The sequence below is a fragment of the Seriola dumerili genome, unplaced genomic scaffold, assembly GCF_002260705.1.
Source record: "Seriola dumerili isolate Sdu_G_001 unplaced genomic scaffold, Sdu_1.0 BDQW01001040.1, whole genome shotgun sequence".
NCBI classification, from domain to species: domain Eukaryota; kingdom Metazoa; phylum Chordata; class Actinopteri; order Carangiformes; family Carangidae; genus Seriola; species Seriola dumerili.
Window position 1 is genome coordinate 1 of NW_019175295.1, and position 15192 is coordinate 15192.

Below are 15192 nucleotides of genomic sequence, written 5' to 3' on the forward strand. Positions count from 1 at the left end.
CAAAACATCATCGTATTTTATGCCAAAAAATTTGAAAAACGTCATAGTAATGTATNGGCTTAAAAATGTGAACAAAACGTCGTAGTATAGTACGGCAAAAAAAATTGAACAAAACATCATCGTATTTTATGCCAAAAAATTTGAAAAACGTCATAGTAATGTATGGCAAAAATTTTTGAAAAAACGTCATAGTATTGTATGGCTTAAAAATGTGAACGAAACGTCGTAGTATAGTATGGCAAAAAAAATTGAACGAAACGTCATCATATTTTATGCCAAAAAATTTGAAAAAAACGTCATAGTATATTATGGCAAAAATATGTGAAAAAACGTCATAGTATAGTATGGCATAAAAATTTGAAAAAACGTCATAGTATAGTATGGCAAAAAAAATTGTAAAAACGTCATAGTATAGTATGGCAAAAATATTTGAAAAAACGTCATAGTATAGTATGGCAAAAAAAATTGTAAAAACGTCATAGTATAGTATGGCAAAAATATGTGAAATACGTCATAGTATAGTAAGGCAAAAAAAATTGAATAAACGTCATAGTATAGTATGGCAAAAAAATGTGAAAAAACGTCATAGTATTGTATGGCTTAAAAATGTGAACGAAACGTCGTAGTATAGTATGGCAAAAAAAATTGTAAAAACGTCATAGTATAGTATGGCAAAAATATGTGAAATACGTCATAGTATAGTAAGGCAAAAAAAATTGAATAAACGTCATAGTATAGTATGGCAAAAATATGTGAAATACGTCATAGTATAGTAAGGCAAAAAAAATTGAATAAACGTCATAGTATAGTATGGCAAAAATATGTGAAATACGTCATAGTATAGTAAGGCAAAAAAAATTGAATAAACGTCATAGTATAGTATGGCAAAAATATGTGAAATACGTCATAGTATAGTAAGGCAAAAAAAATTGAATAAACGTCATAGTATAGTATGGCAAAAATATGTGAAATACGTCATAGTATAGTAAGGCAAAAAAAATTGAATAAACGTCATAGTATAGTATGGCAAAAATATGTGAAATACGTCATAGTATAGTAAGGCAAAAAAAATTGAATAAACGTCATAGTATAGTATGGCTTAAAAATGTGAAAAAACGTCGTAGTATGGTATGGCATAAAAATGTCAACAAAACGTCATCGTATAGTATGGCAAAAAAATGTGAAAAAACGTCATAGTAAAGTATGGCATAAAAACATGGAAAAACGTCGTAGTATGGTATGGCATAAAAATGTCAACAAAACGTCATCGTATAGTATGGCAAAAAAATGTGAAAAAACTTCATAGTATAGTATGGCAAAAAAATGTGAAAAAACATCAAAGTATAGTATGGCATAAAAATGTGAAAAAAACGTCGTTTATAGTAAAGCAAGAAAATGCCACAAAATTGCCACACATTTTTATAGTATGGCACAAAAATTCCATATTATAAGGCACAAATGTGTCAAAAAACATCATAGTATAGTATGGCATAAAAATTTGAAAAAACGTCATAGTATTGTATGGCAAAAATATGTGAAAAAACATCATAGTATATTATGGCAAAAAAATGTCACAAAATGTTATAGTATTGTATGGCATAATATAATAATATTTCATACATAATATTTCATATTATAAGGCACAAATGTGTTAAAAAACGTCATAGTATAGTATGGCATAAAAATGTGAAAAAACGTCGTAGTATAGTATGTCATAAAAATGTGAAAAAAATGTCATAGTATAGTATGGCAATAATATCTGATAAAATGTCATAGTATTGTATCGCAAAAATATGTGAAAAAACGTCATAGTATTGTATGGCAAAAATATGTGAAAAAACATCATAGTATATTATGGCAAAAAAAAAGTCACAAATTGTCATAGTATTGTATGGCATAATATAATAATATTTCATATATAACATTTCATAGTATAAGGCACAAATGTGTCAAAAAACATCATAGTATATTATGGCAAAAAAAAAGTCACAAATTGTCATAGTATTGTATGGCATAATATAATAATATTTCATATATAACATTTCATAGTATAAGGCACAAATGTGTCAAAAAACATCATAGTATAGTATGGCAAGAAAATGTCAAAAAACGTCATAGTATAGTATCGCATAAATATGTGAAAAAACGTCATAGTATAGTATGGCAAAAAAATGTCACAAAATGTCATAGTATTGTATGGCATAAAATGTCATATAATAAGGCACAAATATGTCAATAAGCGTCATAGTATTCATGGCATAAAAATCTCAAAAAACATCATAGTATTCATGGCATAAAAATCTCAAAAAACATCATAGTATTCATGGCATAAAAATGTCATATAATAGTTAGGTACAAAAATGTCAACAATTGTCATAATATAGTACGGCATAAAAATTCCAAAAAACAAAAGTTTGTTTGTTCATTTCATCATTTATTTGTTTATGCCAACACAAATACTTCCACAACTGGAATGGTAGTGAACTGTTGCCAAGCAACATATAAACAATTTCTTGACCTGCACAGTATACACTGGTTTTCTTCTTTGTTTACCTTACCTCAGGTGTGTGCTGAAGTATCCAGGATTATTCATTCATCCTCTTCTGACAACCCTTCTTCTCTTAATTCAAATGTTATTTCTGAAATATTTTCACCTTTTCAAAGTTTGTTACCAATAATATAGATAACAACCGTTAATGTGACGATGATTAACGGTTAATACAACACCTTTGAAGCGGAGTGATATAGTGCTGTTTTACTCTATATCAGCACTCATGGAATGACTGTCATCCAATCAGATTACTTGGTTGTAAGTAACTGTTGTATAAAATATAGTATGCCATAAAAATGTCATCGTATAGTAATGTACAAAAAAGTCATGGTATAAAACACATAAATGCTATAATGGAGGTGATGCTCTGTGTATTGTAAGCGCTCCTCCTCTTCCCTGTAGCTCCCGGTAGTTCCGCTGAGCAGCGGTAGAAATACCATCACTCAGTCAGTCAGTCAATTACAGGGCTGGCTCCACTGTTGCAGTCCAGCCAGAAACAGTCAAACAGCATCTCTGTTCCTGGTGAGTCTAAACAAAAGGAATTGTGTGTGTGTGTTGATCAGTTGATATTTAATCTATTTAATCTATGCCCAGTCCCCACTGTTCCTTAACACAAATTCACAAAGTGACTTGATTCAGCAATTAAGGGAGGGTTGGAAAGATGGGATGCATGTATGTGTGTGTGACTGAAACACTGAACTGACACTATGGAGGTTTGAAAAACATCTTGGAATCATAAAACAGATCTCACATAAAACAAGTGACTTTGCTTTAAAAACAGAAGAATGAGACTATTTCTGGAGACAAATGTTTGAATCATTTCAACGTTTTTTATTCAAAGGCTGTAAATTTCTTTTTTTCCTACAGTGTAAAAGGTCACAATTTGAACTCAAGTTGAAAAGAAGAGAACTTTTAAAAAGAAACATGTAAAATATAAAAAGAACCAGGAAAGAATCAGAAGAGTAACAACATCCATAGAAAATGATCCACTAGAGACAAAACAAAAACAAAACATGATGGAGAAAAAAGACAAAAACCACCAGTTTAGAAAAGTGAATGATTTACGCCTCAGAAGAAACTCATTACAGCAGAGTCAGGAACAGAATATGAACATAACAAACATGAAGGTCACTATTCACAAAACACAGTAGAAAAATGTAACTTTGAACAATAACATGAAATATACCTCATCTCAGTAAAATAACATGAAGAAGCAGAAACAGCTATCTGAGGAGAAAAGATGGTGAACGCTCACACAGTGCACAGTCATACGAAAATAGACAGCGTTAATGTAGAATATGACCAAAATGATATATATATATATTTATATTTATAATTTTAAACATATACATTTTTACAGTTCTCTTTTCTTTTAAATATACTAGGATAGTTTAGTAGCCGTTGCAATGCACATGTGAGCAGACTGTGTTTCTCTTGGAGCCCTGAATATTCAGTGTGACGTTAGTTTTCAAGCAGCAGAGACGTTTCTTTAGCGATGAGAGGAGTTACAGCTCGATTTTAAAGTGCTGCTGTTTGCATGTCGAGTCCTTTTTTTTATTCATAAGTGCTTTAGTGATTATTATAAAAATAGAGATTTGAAGGGGCGACAGAATTAGACCTTCTCTGTTTTCTTCTCCTCTCTCCTGATGGGACAGAAATCCTGACGAGTTATTGCTACGAAAAAGAAGATTCAATACAGACGAGCAATGGCACTTAAATACGTGTCCAATTATTATCAACATTAATATTAGTTACTGCTTAAAATAATGATTTAATCAAAGGACAGTAAATTAATCAATTGATGAACCAGTTAAAGCTGCATTTTCCATTTTGGCCACTAGGGGACACAACAACATCAAAACAACCTAAAGGAGATACAGCACTGGCTTTGACAAACCTGTTGATGGTTAAACCACTTTCTCTTCACTCATTAACAGTTATGTTTGTGTCCATCTGATGAATCTAAGTCACTTTTCTTTTACTCTACTTTTTTCTCCAACATCTCCTGAGAAAAAAAAAACCAAAAACATCTGGCTCTTTAGCTGCTAAATGCTCCACATGTTCTCCAGTAAATCGTTAGCTTTGTCTGTCTGTTAGTTAGCTAGCTAGCTCCGTACTGTGCTACCATTACATCTGAAGAGCGAAGCATCAGTTTCTCTGAAAGATAAGAACCCAACAAATCTGTCGACTAGATGACCAGAAGTCTTGGCTGTGTCATTAGCACGGCAGCTGGAGGAGCTCAGAGTGCTGATGGAAGACAAACACATTGGTCTGTATTCTGATTGGTTGAGTTGTTGATAATGGTGAAGCAGAAACAGATGGTTAGCTCTGTGATGATTATGTAATGGCAGCACATGGAGGTCGACCGATGTTTTTTCAGGGCTGATTCTGATGTGGATTATTAGTTATCAATGAGACCGATAACCAATATTTGTTTCTGTAACTTCAGTGTCGAGGATTGTGTCTGTTGTCTCACATACGACAAACAGCTCTGTGCTGTGGCGTCTGTGTACACCTTCAGCGTGATTGGTTACATGTCACAAGTAATTGCTGATTATTGCATCCGATAATCGGTCGATCCACAGCAGCACACTACAGCCACAAACTGATGCTAACAGCCAGGTAACGTCCTCAAGCTTAGAAACTGTTTTCTACAGGTGTTGATGACAGAGACTCAGACTCTAAAACTGTACAGTGAAATAAAACAAATGAGCTAAAAGAGGCTAACAGGCTAACAGAGACAAATCCAACGTTCTTACTTTACTCTTTGATGTTTGTTTCACTCAGAGCAACAAGAGAATATGAATCATCTGTGTCCAGAGAGTCGAGCTACATCAAGAGAAGAAAAGTTCTTTCATGTCTTTAACATATAAAAAGAGAAGCTGGGTGATAAGACAACACATGATAAAGAAAATCATAACTGAACAGTCTTTGTGCTAAGCTAGGCTAATTACTGTCCACAGATAAAACCAGCAGGAAATAAATCTTCTCATGTGACTCTGAGGAAAACAAACTAATGAAACGTCCCTTGAACTGTGGCCGACATGATGAAGCTGCTGTTCTCAGTGTGAGAGGAACATGTCCGACGTTCTCTTACATTTATACACTAGAAGACACTTATGATTCATGTTTAAATCAGACTCCAGTAAAATGACTCTGAGCTACATGATAGAAACACAACGAGAGGTGACCACGTCCTGATTGGCTGTGAGATGGGACCGTAGAGACCGTCTCCCCCAGCGTGAAGCAGCCCAGCGTGTCTCCATGTTGTTTCATGACAGAGGTCATGAATAAAAACTATCTCTGAGAGAAGAGGGAAAATCTCAGCTGTAGATTTTATTTTCTAAGATAAAGAGAAACAGATAAAGAAGGGGGGGGGGGGGGATTGTCTTGAGTGGCTGAGAAACCCTTGACAGCTTTGTGTAGTGTTTTCATTGGTTGGAGTTGACCGCATTCATGTGTGTGTGTACATACATACACTGTACATATACACACACACACACACACTCTAAACCCTCATAGAGAACAAAATGACACAACTACAAACACATGACGTCAGCAGCTCTCCTGATTGGCTGCTTTGATCTGAGCCCATATTTATCAAAGTTAAAGTTTAGGTGATCAGCTGATGAAGTGTCTGACTTCACCGCAGGGTTAGGGTTAGTAGAGAGAAAGGTGTTGTGGGTAATCACAGGATGTAAAGGAGCCAACGTGCACACTTCCCAAACCTCATGAACAGGTGTTGTGGAAGGTGCAGCTTGTAAACAGAGACGTAATTACAGGAAGTAAAAGAAACCAAACTGGAGCAGGAACTCCTCCAGGTTCACACACTGTACAGGTGCTGCTCTGATTCACCTGTGGGCCTTTGAAACAGGTGGCACAAGAAGCCTGGTGGCTCACTACCTGATAGCCATGAACTTGCTAACATTAGCCACAGTAACCCACCGAGCTGCCAGTTAGCAGCTAGCTCAGCAACATATTCAAGAGACATGAAGTGTGAAAACCAGGCTGCGTCTGTGGAGACGTTTATGGATCAGGTTCATATGAGATTAGATACTGAGACAGTTACTGAGACCTGATCCACATGTGACATTACATCTGGATCAGACCCTCGTCCTGGTCCTGACCTCCTGAACTCCTGACTCCTGATGCTTGACTTCATGTTTTGCTCCTCGTGACCTGTGACACACTGAACAGTGTTCTCCTCCATCTCTGATCTAGAACCAAAGATGCTTCTCTTAAACAACTGGATCCACCTGCAGCTGTTAGACTCAGGAGCATTTTAAAAAGAAATGAAGTATTTAGTTTTATCTTTGATTTAGGTCCAATATTTCACTGAATTAGTTTGATAAATATGGGCCCAGCGGTCAGCGTCATCCTGATGTTCACAGCTGTTCCTCTGAACGTTATGAAGCTGATGTGACAACAGAAGCTGAAAGGAGGAAACACCAGAGGTTCAGAGACTCTCAGTCAGCTGACCGGACACTTTCCACACACAGAATAAACCAAGAGGAAAAGTTTGACCTCAGAGTGGAGACTCTTCACTCGTTCCTCTCGTGTCCCAGTGTGCAACAAGTCCGCTCCGGGTTTTGGATTCTGTCAGGGATTCTGAGTAAGTGCATAGATGGAGGAGGCAGAAGCAGCCTGTCCGGCTGAGTCTCTTTCTTTTTTTCCTTAAATACAAGAAGCTGAATGACGACGGGGGCCCGATAAAGACGACATAGAACAACATACCGCAGAACAGACACACACACAGAATGGGTTTAGCGCTGTGCTCCGGTTAATTGGATTGGACGGTGAAGAGCGTGGACGTCCAATGGGTCTGCCACACGGCCGACTCCACGTCATGTGACCTCAGCGAAGGCGATGTGATTCTGCGGGGGGGGGACAGGAGAGGAAAGTCAGAATCAGAGTCTTTCAGATGAACGTCACAGCAGAGAAAATAAAAGACATGATGTATTTTAACCTGATGGATTCACGTCGTCTGTTGTGGAGCTTTGGGAAAACATGTTGTGCACTTTCGTTGACCTGGATGTAGATGTCTGATGGAGTTAGTTATTCCAGCTGCTGCTTATTTCTAAGGCTTTCTTACTAAACGTTCCCTGAATCTCTACAGCACAGCAGCGTTAGCAGCACTCAGACCGAGAGAGGTCACGTCTACCAAGAATACACCAGGTTAAAAGAACAATGACATTTCCCTTAAAATATAAGAACACGAAACACATCATCACTGCACTGCAGTCACTCTCATGCAGTTCTGGTAGAAACAGGCTCAGACCTCCACAGCATCTCAAACAATGACAGTAAGAATCAGAGGCAGGGGGATGGTTGTTCATGGAGACTAGAGGCTCTGGTTTTCTAATCCAACCTCAGAGAGGAGGAGGAGGAGGAGGAGGGTGGAAGCCTGGAGAGTGTTTCTCTGTTTCCTGAAGCAGCTACAGAGGAGAGGACAAGGTGGACGGTTCAGGCTGAGAAGACTCTTCACATTCTTCTGCTGTTTGTCATTAAAGTATGAAGACTGGATCGATCTGTAGTGGGGATGGGCTTTTAGTTTATTAGATCGTATACGAAGTGACAGGTAAATAATTAGTCTCTTAGTTTCTCAGCTGCAGGAAATGATCCGCTGTCTTTCCAGCGACTGTGTTAAACGTGTGAGCAGTTTCTCTCTCAGCAGTGAGTCTGTTTCTGGGTTATATTATGTTCTCCTGTAAAATATAATATTAATTATAATAATATTTCAGGTGTTTTTTTTAAACAAAAGAAAATCATCTATATTATGAAAGATATATCGAATATCAGCCTCACTAACCCTCTAACCCCTCCCTCACTTATTAATGACAGATGCCTGTGTGAGTCTTCAGTTAGCATCGTATGCTAACTCTTAATGATTCTCACTCTCAGCTGCACTGAGCTGCTTCATGTCCACTGACACATGACGGATCAAACTGTCCCTGGTGTTTTCACACTGCTAGTTAAATAACCCCATGCAGCGGTCTGTTGGTTCGCCTCCCGCTCGTTATCGTCCTCCTTAATGAGGATTAATGAACTGACAACATGCTAATACCATCCCCGATACCAGGCTGATTCCTCACTGCAGCTGGTTGTAGAAGCGGAAGATGACCCAGTTTAATAAGTATAAGTCTGATGTTGCTGCAGCACATGAACAGTCTGGTGTTAAAGGAGGACTGGGTTATCTCTGTGCGTCTTATCAGCAAGGACATCGTCACTGAGGAGAGTGTGTGTTCAGTATCTGACACACACTCTGAGGAGTCGTACAGACAATGAACTGATATGGATTCCTCCAGACTTTTCATCTGACTGAGATATTAGTATTTACATCAGAGGAAATCTCTTCTCGTGTTGTTTCTAATGAAGAAACCAATAATTCAGCCTCAGAACGAGACTGTCACTTTCTCCTTCGTGCTTCATTAAAGCCAAACGAGTGTTTTTTGGGGGTTTTTTGCAGAAATTGAATCAAATCATTAACTGGTTTCACACATTTATCTTTCAGGGAAATGATACGTAGCCGGTGAGGTTCAGCCTGTGACAGAGACAAAGCGTTATCACTCCACTCCACTGAAGAAGAAAAAGCAGCTAAATAAAAGCGTGTGAATCATTTTTTTTTGCTGCTCAGAGGTTCCATCCTGCCGTGGCATTTTGTTCACTGTGGCTTGTTTGGCTTCCAGGCATCTTTTAGGCCGAGCTATTTTTAGAGCGGGCAATTTTCCACCGAGCCCATCGACGCCGAGGTGAGAGTGTGAGATTTTCTGCTCTTTGTAAGACAACTGAGCGCAGGCTTTTTAGCGGGAGGCTGCGGCTTGAATCATCAGATAGGAGCTGTGTATTGTCTGCATTTCACTGCTAAATGTGTTTCTGGTTAGAGGATGAGACAAGAGAAAGAGCAGAAACACACAGCTCTGCTGCCATGAAATCACAGGCTGTAAAAATAGAGATTTCACTCAGATGCAGAGAAAACAGAAAAAGCACTTCAACCCAAACCTGCCAAACTCTCTGGACATTGAACTGGATCTAAACTGGTTTGTGTCTGTGGAACAAGACGTCAGACAGATTGTCTGACCAACACACAGACATGTTCAAGGCAGATTCCTCTTTATTCCACTATGACTCTTTATGTGGCTGCATTTCCACCAGTGAGGAAAACTGGGTTTCACTGAAATGGACTTAGTGTTAATTGTAAGTTGTTACAGTTCATTGTTTTACATGTAGATGTTTGGCTTCTGTTGATGGTTTGTTTTCTGCTTTGTTGATATAATGTGATTTTAATAATTGTTTGTGTGACACCAGGAAGACGAGCGACCGCTGTGTGGAGGCTTCCCAAGGAAGAAACAGAAATAAAAAGAGGAGCAGTCAGCTGATCAGACGGGTTGGGAACAACAGGATTATCTAAAGCTCGTTATCAGAGGTCAAAGTTGAAATGAAAACAATAAACCTCCAAACAAAAGCTTGAGTCTATGTTCTTGTCTCTACTGGACTGTGGTGATGTGTTTCCTTACATCACTATGTTCAGTCAGTAGATTCATATCAGATGATGGTTTCAGAACTGGTACAGGAGTGAGGGTTTACTGCAGACCTGCACACTTTACTGCAGAGTCTAAAGGCTTTCTATGAAAACAGCCTGTGCTCCTGAATCTCCTGCAGGATCCAGACTCCGGGTGGAGACAGAGATTCCTCCATCAGTCAGATTCGGGGGATTTTTTCTGCCTTTATTACAGAAGTAGACAGTGAAAAGACGACAGGAAGTGACGGGAGAAGGATGGTGAAGGACACGCAACAAAGAGTCATGTCCAGAGGCGAATGGTTTGATGTCCTTTCATCTTTTCACATCTGCATTCTTATCATTCTTGTCCTTTATTTATAATTTAGTGCGTCTGTCTTTCTGGACAGGAGTCATGTCTGTGAGGAAGTTTTAACGTCACCTAGTCTGATCACCTCAGGTAGAATCACACCACTGCCAGTTACAAGCTAACAAACAACATCAACAAATACAAGATGCTAACTGTGCTAACGGTTCTGATCCGTCTGCTAGTCTCTGGTTCTGGTCTCAGACTCCTCCTCTGAGTCTGGGTCTGACTGAGGCTCAAACATGTGGCTGAGTCTCTCTGATGTTTCCTCCTCTCACCATCTTGATGCTCTCTGCTCTTTCACCTGTCCACCTGGAGCCAGCAGGTGGTGGGCGGGGCTCAAGGCCGGATCCAGGTTTATCAACCAGGAAGTGGAGACGAGCTTCAGACCCAGTTTTTATGCATGAAAACATATTGAACTAAATATGAATCAGAGCAGAGGATTGTTACAGAGGTTAAACACGGAGAGGAACTGTAACATTTGACTGGATCATGACTCGGAGGAGGAGGAGGATGATTTGCTTCACAGTCTCTGGCTTTTGTTTCCGTCTTTGTTCTGCTGACTGTCAGCTACAGGTGAGTTCTCTTACACACCACATCCTATAATCACCTGATGTTGAAACAGCGTCTGGAACAAAGAGTTCAATTACAGAGGAGCGCAGTGAACAGTTCATCCCCTCCTCCCTGTTATGTTAACACTTATTCAGATGGGGCTTTAATATTTATACCCAGAGAGCACAAGACCCCCCCCCCCCCCCCCCCCCCCAAGGCCACTGTCAAACAACACACACCAGACTTCAGAGAAAAAATTCTCATTCACAGTTAATTATCTGGATCGGCCCCAAACTTTAAAGGATTCTCCCCCGGGCCAGGACCACCCCCGCCCCCCACTGCCAAGTTGAGAGTAAATCAGCTCAGTACTTTATCCAACATGAAAACATGACCTCTGTGGTGGAGGTAATGAGAGGTCGAACTGGAAGCACGTCCTGTCTGATGGATGTTTGCAGATAATCTGGGGAATACATTTATTTTTCTTAGTTTTTCTTTTCAGCCTGTGTGATCATTTGTTTGTGTGGCTGATGATCTCCTCACAGACTGACACAGACATGTTGTTGTTGTTGTTGACAGAGAAAAGATCCATGTTATAATCAAGCAGAATTACTTTAGATGATATTGTGCTGTTGTTAATATTAAATGTAATGGTGACAACATGATGATCTCTTTACACAGCACATCACATATTCAACAGCACCAGAGTTTCACTGGTGATGTTTCACTAATTCATGTTAATACATGTTCATTTTAAATTTGAACACTTTCTGTGTGTGTGTGTGTGTGTGTGTGTGTGTGTGTGTGTGTGTGTGTGTGTGTTATCCTCTGCCATGTGGTTGTTAATCCTGTGTGTTTATGAACCACATGGTTCAAACACTGTCAGAGAACGGCACCATAAGTTCCTCAGAATGAAGACACATCTCAGTGCTGCTCTGTTCCGGTTCTTATCATGTGATTATATTGTATTTTAATTTTGTTGACGTTTCTTGATATTATGAAAAATGATCATATATGGTGGGAAATATTATAATATTGGCTGAATGGTGATCATGTGAAAGGAGGTCAGGGGATGGATGGAGACAGTGTCTGAGTTTAACACACTTCTTGTATATAATATGTATTTATGACTTTAACCCTTTAAGTAAGACGACATCACCATGTACACAGTGGGAACATGGAGGGAGTGTGCACCGCTGAGGATCATGGTCTATCTGAGTCTCGGCTGGGTCAGGGTCTGCTAACTCCCCAGACTGAGACCCTGTGTGTGTGTGTGTGTGTGTGTGTGTGTGTGTGTGTGTGTGTGTGTGTGTGTGTGTCCAGAGATATTTGGCAGAGCTCAGGAGTGAAACCACGTCAGAGTTTGTTGCCTTTTGTTTCTGAGCCGCTGGAACCAGTCGAGACCTCGCAGCCAGCGCAGGAAGGCCAAGAGACGCTCCTTTAGGTAGCACGACTCTTCATCCTCATCATCCGTCTCCTAGTGCGACGTGTGTGTGTGTGTGTGTGTGTGTGTGTGTGTGTGTGTGGGGGCAGACAGAGTTTGCGTTTGCTGAGTATGTTTAAAATATAAATAAACTGTCCACCAGGGTCAGAGCAGTGTTTGGGTTTTTACCTGATTCAAGACTTTAAACTGTCAAAGAATCAAACTGATTCTTTCAGCAGCAGATGAAAGTTCATGTCTGATTTTACTCAACAAGTGGAGTCACCTGCCTCCATGCAGCGTCACACACAGGTGAGTGATTGCAGGTGACACCTGTCAGGTCACATTTAACTGGAGCAGAAGTCAGTAGCTTGGGTCTAAGAGGAGCTGTAACATCCTGTGTCGTCATTTAAACACTGTATTCACTGTTGATCTGAGAGGAAACGTCCCTGTGACTAGATGCCAGTCATCAGTCATCTGAACTCAGTGGACTTACTGGCTTTCACCCACATGTTGTGGACTTCATCAGTGAGTGGACAGCTCAGGTGTCTTCGCCTGAGACCCACGACCTGTTATCACGGTCACCTGTCTGCTAATGAAGACCACAACATGTGGGTGAAAGCTCCAATAAAAGCTTCTGGGCTGAGACAGGGTTGTCACGACAACCTGAATGTTGTTTTTGGTTTTCAAATCAAACAGCAGCGACTGATGAACTGGTTCCATCTCCATCATTTTCAGTCTCTGACACAGGAAGATGATTCACTCCTGATTCCACCTGCAAAGCTCTGATTGGCTTTCTTCAAGCAGGGGAGACAGAGGGAGAGAGAGAGGGAGAGAGAGGGGGAGAGAGAGAGGGAGAGGGAGAGAATTGGTCTGACCTGGTCTGGACTGGTCTGACCTGGTCTGACCTGGTCTGGATTGGTCTGACCTGGTCTGACCTGGTCTGACCTGGTCTGGACTGGTTTGACCTGGTCTGACCTGGTCTGGACTGGTTTGACCTGGTCTGACCTGGTCTGGATTGGTCTGACCTGGTCTGGACTGGTCTGACCTGGGCCTCTGAGTTTAGAAGTCTTGAACCAGGTTTATAAAATTCAGAAGAAACCAGTGAATCTTTGAGTTAATATCAGTCTGACCCTGATGTTCAGTATGAGCTCATTCATACACACTTTCATCATTCCCACATGAACAGGTGATCAACTGTAACCAGGACATATAAAGGTGTGTGTTCTGAGTGTGTGTCGTCGCACCGACCTGTGAGGCGATGTACTTCTCCAGAGGACTCTCCACTCGGCCCATGTTCAGCATGCCGGTGTTGGGCCGCTGCTCCGCTGGTGACTCCTCACTCAGCAGCAACTTTCCTTTGAAGTTATGGACCACACACACCACCTGCAACACACACAGCAAACGTATGATACACGCGCACACACACACACACACACACACACACACACACTGCAGAGGACAGATGTGTGTATCAGTGAATCACTGACAGAGGTTCCTGAGTGGCTCAGTTGGATGAACAGAGTAACTCCAGTATGTAGGTCACATATGTGTGATTTTCCTTGGGGGGCGACTGTGGCCGTGATGGATGTGGGTGTCGCATGAACTCCTCTAATAAGAACCACAACCTGGCTCTGAGCATCAAAATGAAGAAAGTAATTTAAAGTTGGGGGAGCAGAGAGCCAGGGGTGTGTGTGTGTGTGTGTGTGTGTGTTGGGTGGGGGGGGGGGTCAGAGAGCTGAGTAAAGTCATTAAACATGAACAGCCAATCAGATTGCTGCTCCATGAGCCCATGGAGGGGGGTGGGGATTATTGATGCAACGGTGTGAGCTCCAACATCTGGAACAGTAAATCTGGAAACAAATACACAGTTCACGAGCTGCTGAACTCTCCTCCATCCTGCACACAAACATCCTTCTTCCAGGAGCCAAAAGATGACACACGTACACCATGATGTCATCCTGTGAGGTCATCAAACAGAGACTCAGGTGGAGCAGTGCTTCCTGTTTGTTTAGTGCGTTTTCAGGTCGTCCGCCTCAGGAACAGCTCAAATATCCACCTGGACTCAAGGATGAACTGATTAGACAGAGTGTGTTCTCTGAGAGTCATCACAGCTCTCCTGTGCTGTGTTTACGTCACAGCCAATCAGAGCCTGAGCCCGTAAACACCTCTGTCTACTGTCAGACATGTGACCCGGGCGTGACCGCTGATTGTTCCCTCTGTAGTCTGATGTTAGTGGGTGTTCGCAGGTCTTCTGACCAGAGGGAAAGGAGCTTCAGAGGACATTTCTCTGGAAGGAGGTTTTACACAGACCGTCCTCCACCCCACAGAGGGATTCTTCTTCTTCTTCTTCTTCTTCTTCTCCTCATCAAGGAGGAAACTTTACGAGCACGATGTCTCTCCTGGACACAATGACTCCTGGATGTTTGGACGCGCCTGCAGAAAACTGCCAGCGAGGGATCAGGCATTAAAAAAAGATTGTTTTGGAAGTTTCCCAAGGACAAAGTAAAGACGAGTGTCATTCTTTTTTACTTCAAGTCAAAGACAGGAGTGATGCACATCGTGATGTCACCTGCTGTGTTTTACTGTTGTCAGAGGACTGATCTGTAGGAAGTGTTGGTGTACTGAACATACAATACAACAACTAAAAACTCAAGCAACTGAAGAGCTATTCTTGGTTTGGTGAGATCAGAATATTGATCGTTACAGTTTTATTTGAAGAAATTCAGCAACTAATGACTGAAGTAAATAAAGATCCAGGCAGCCAGGAGGAGAGGAGAGGAGGAGAGGAGGAAACAAGAGGAGAGGAG

The 15192-nt window shown here is 40.7% G+C and overlaps 1 protein-coding gene across 1 annotated transcript in view; it reads right to left on the minus strand.

The window, feature by feature from the left end:
• Nucleotides 1-7112: 7112 nt before the first annotated feature.
• plppr5 (phospholipid phosphatase related 5) overlaps nt 7113-15192 on the minus strand; it is a 72897-nt gene continuing 64817 nt past the window's right edge. The window contains exons 5-6 of the mRNA XM_022766781.1: nt 13634-13768; nt 7113-7425 (exon numbers count right to left, since the gene is read on the minus strand). Coding sequence (XP_022622502.1) covers nt 7396-7425; nt 13634-13768 — 165 coding nt within the window. The 3' untranslated portion in view covers nt 7113-7395. The remainder of the gene's footprint in view (nt 7426-13633; nt 13769-15192) is intronic.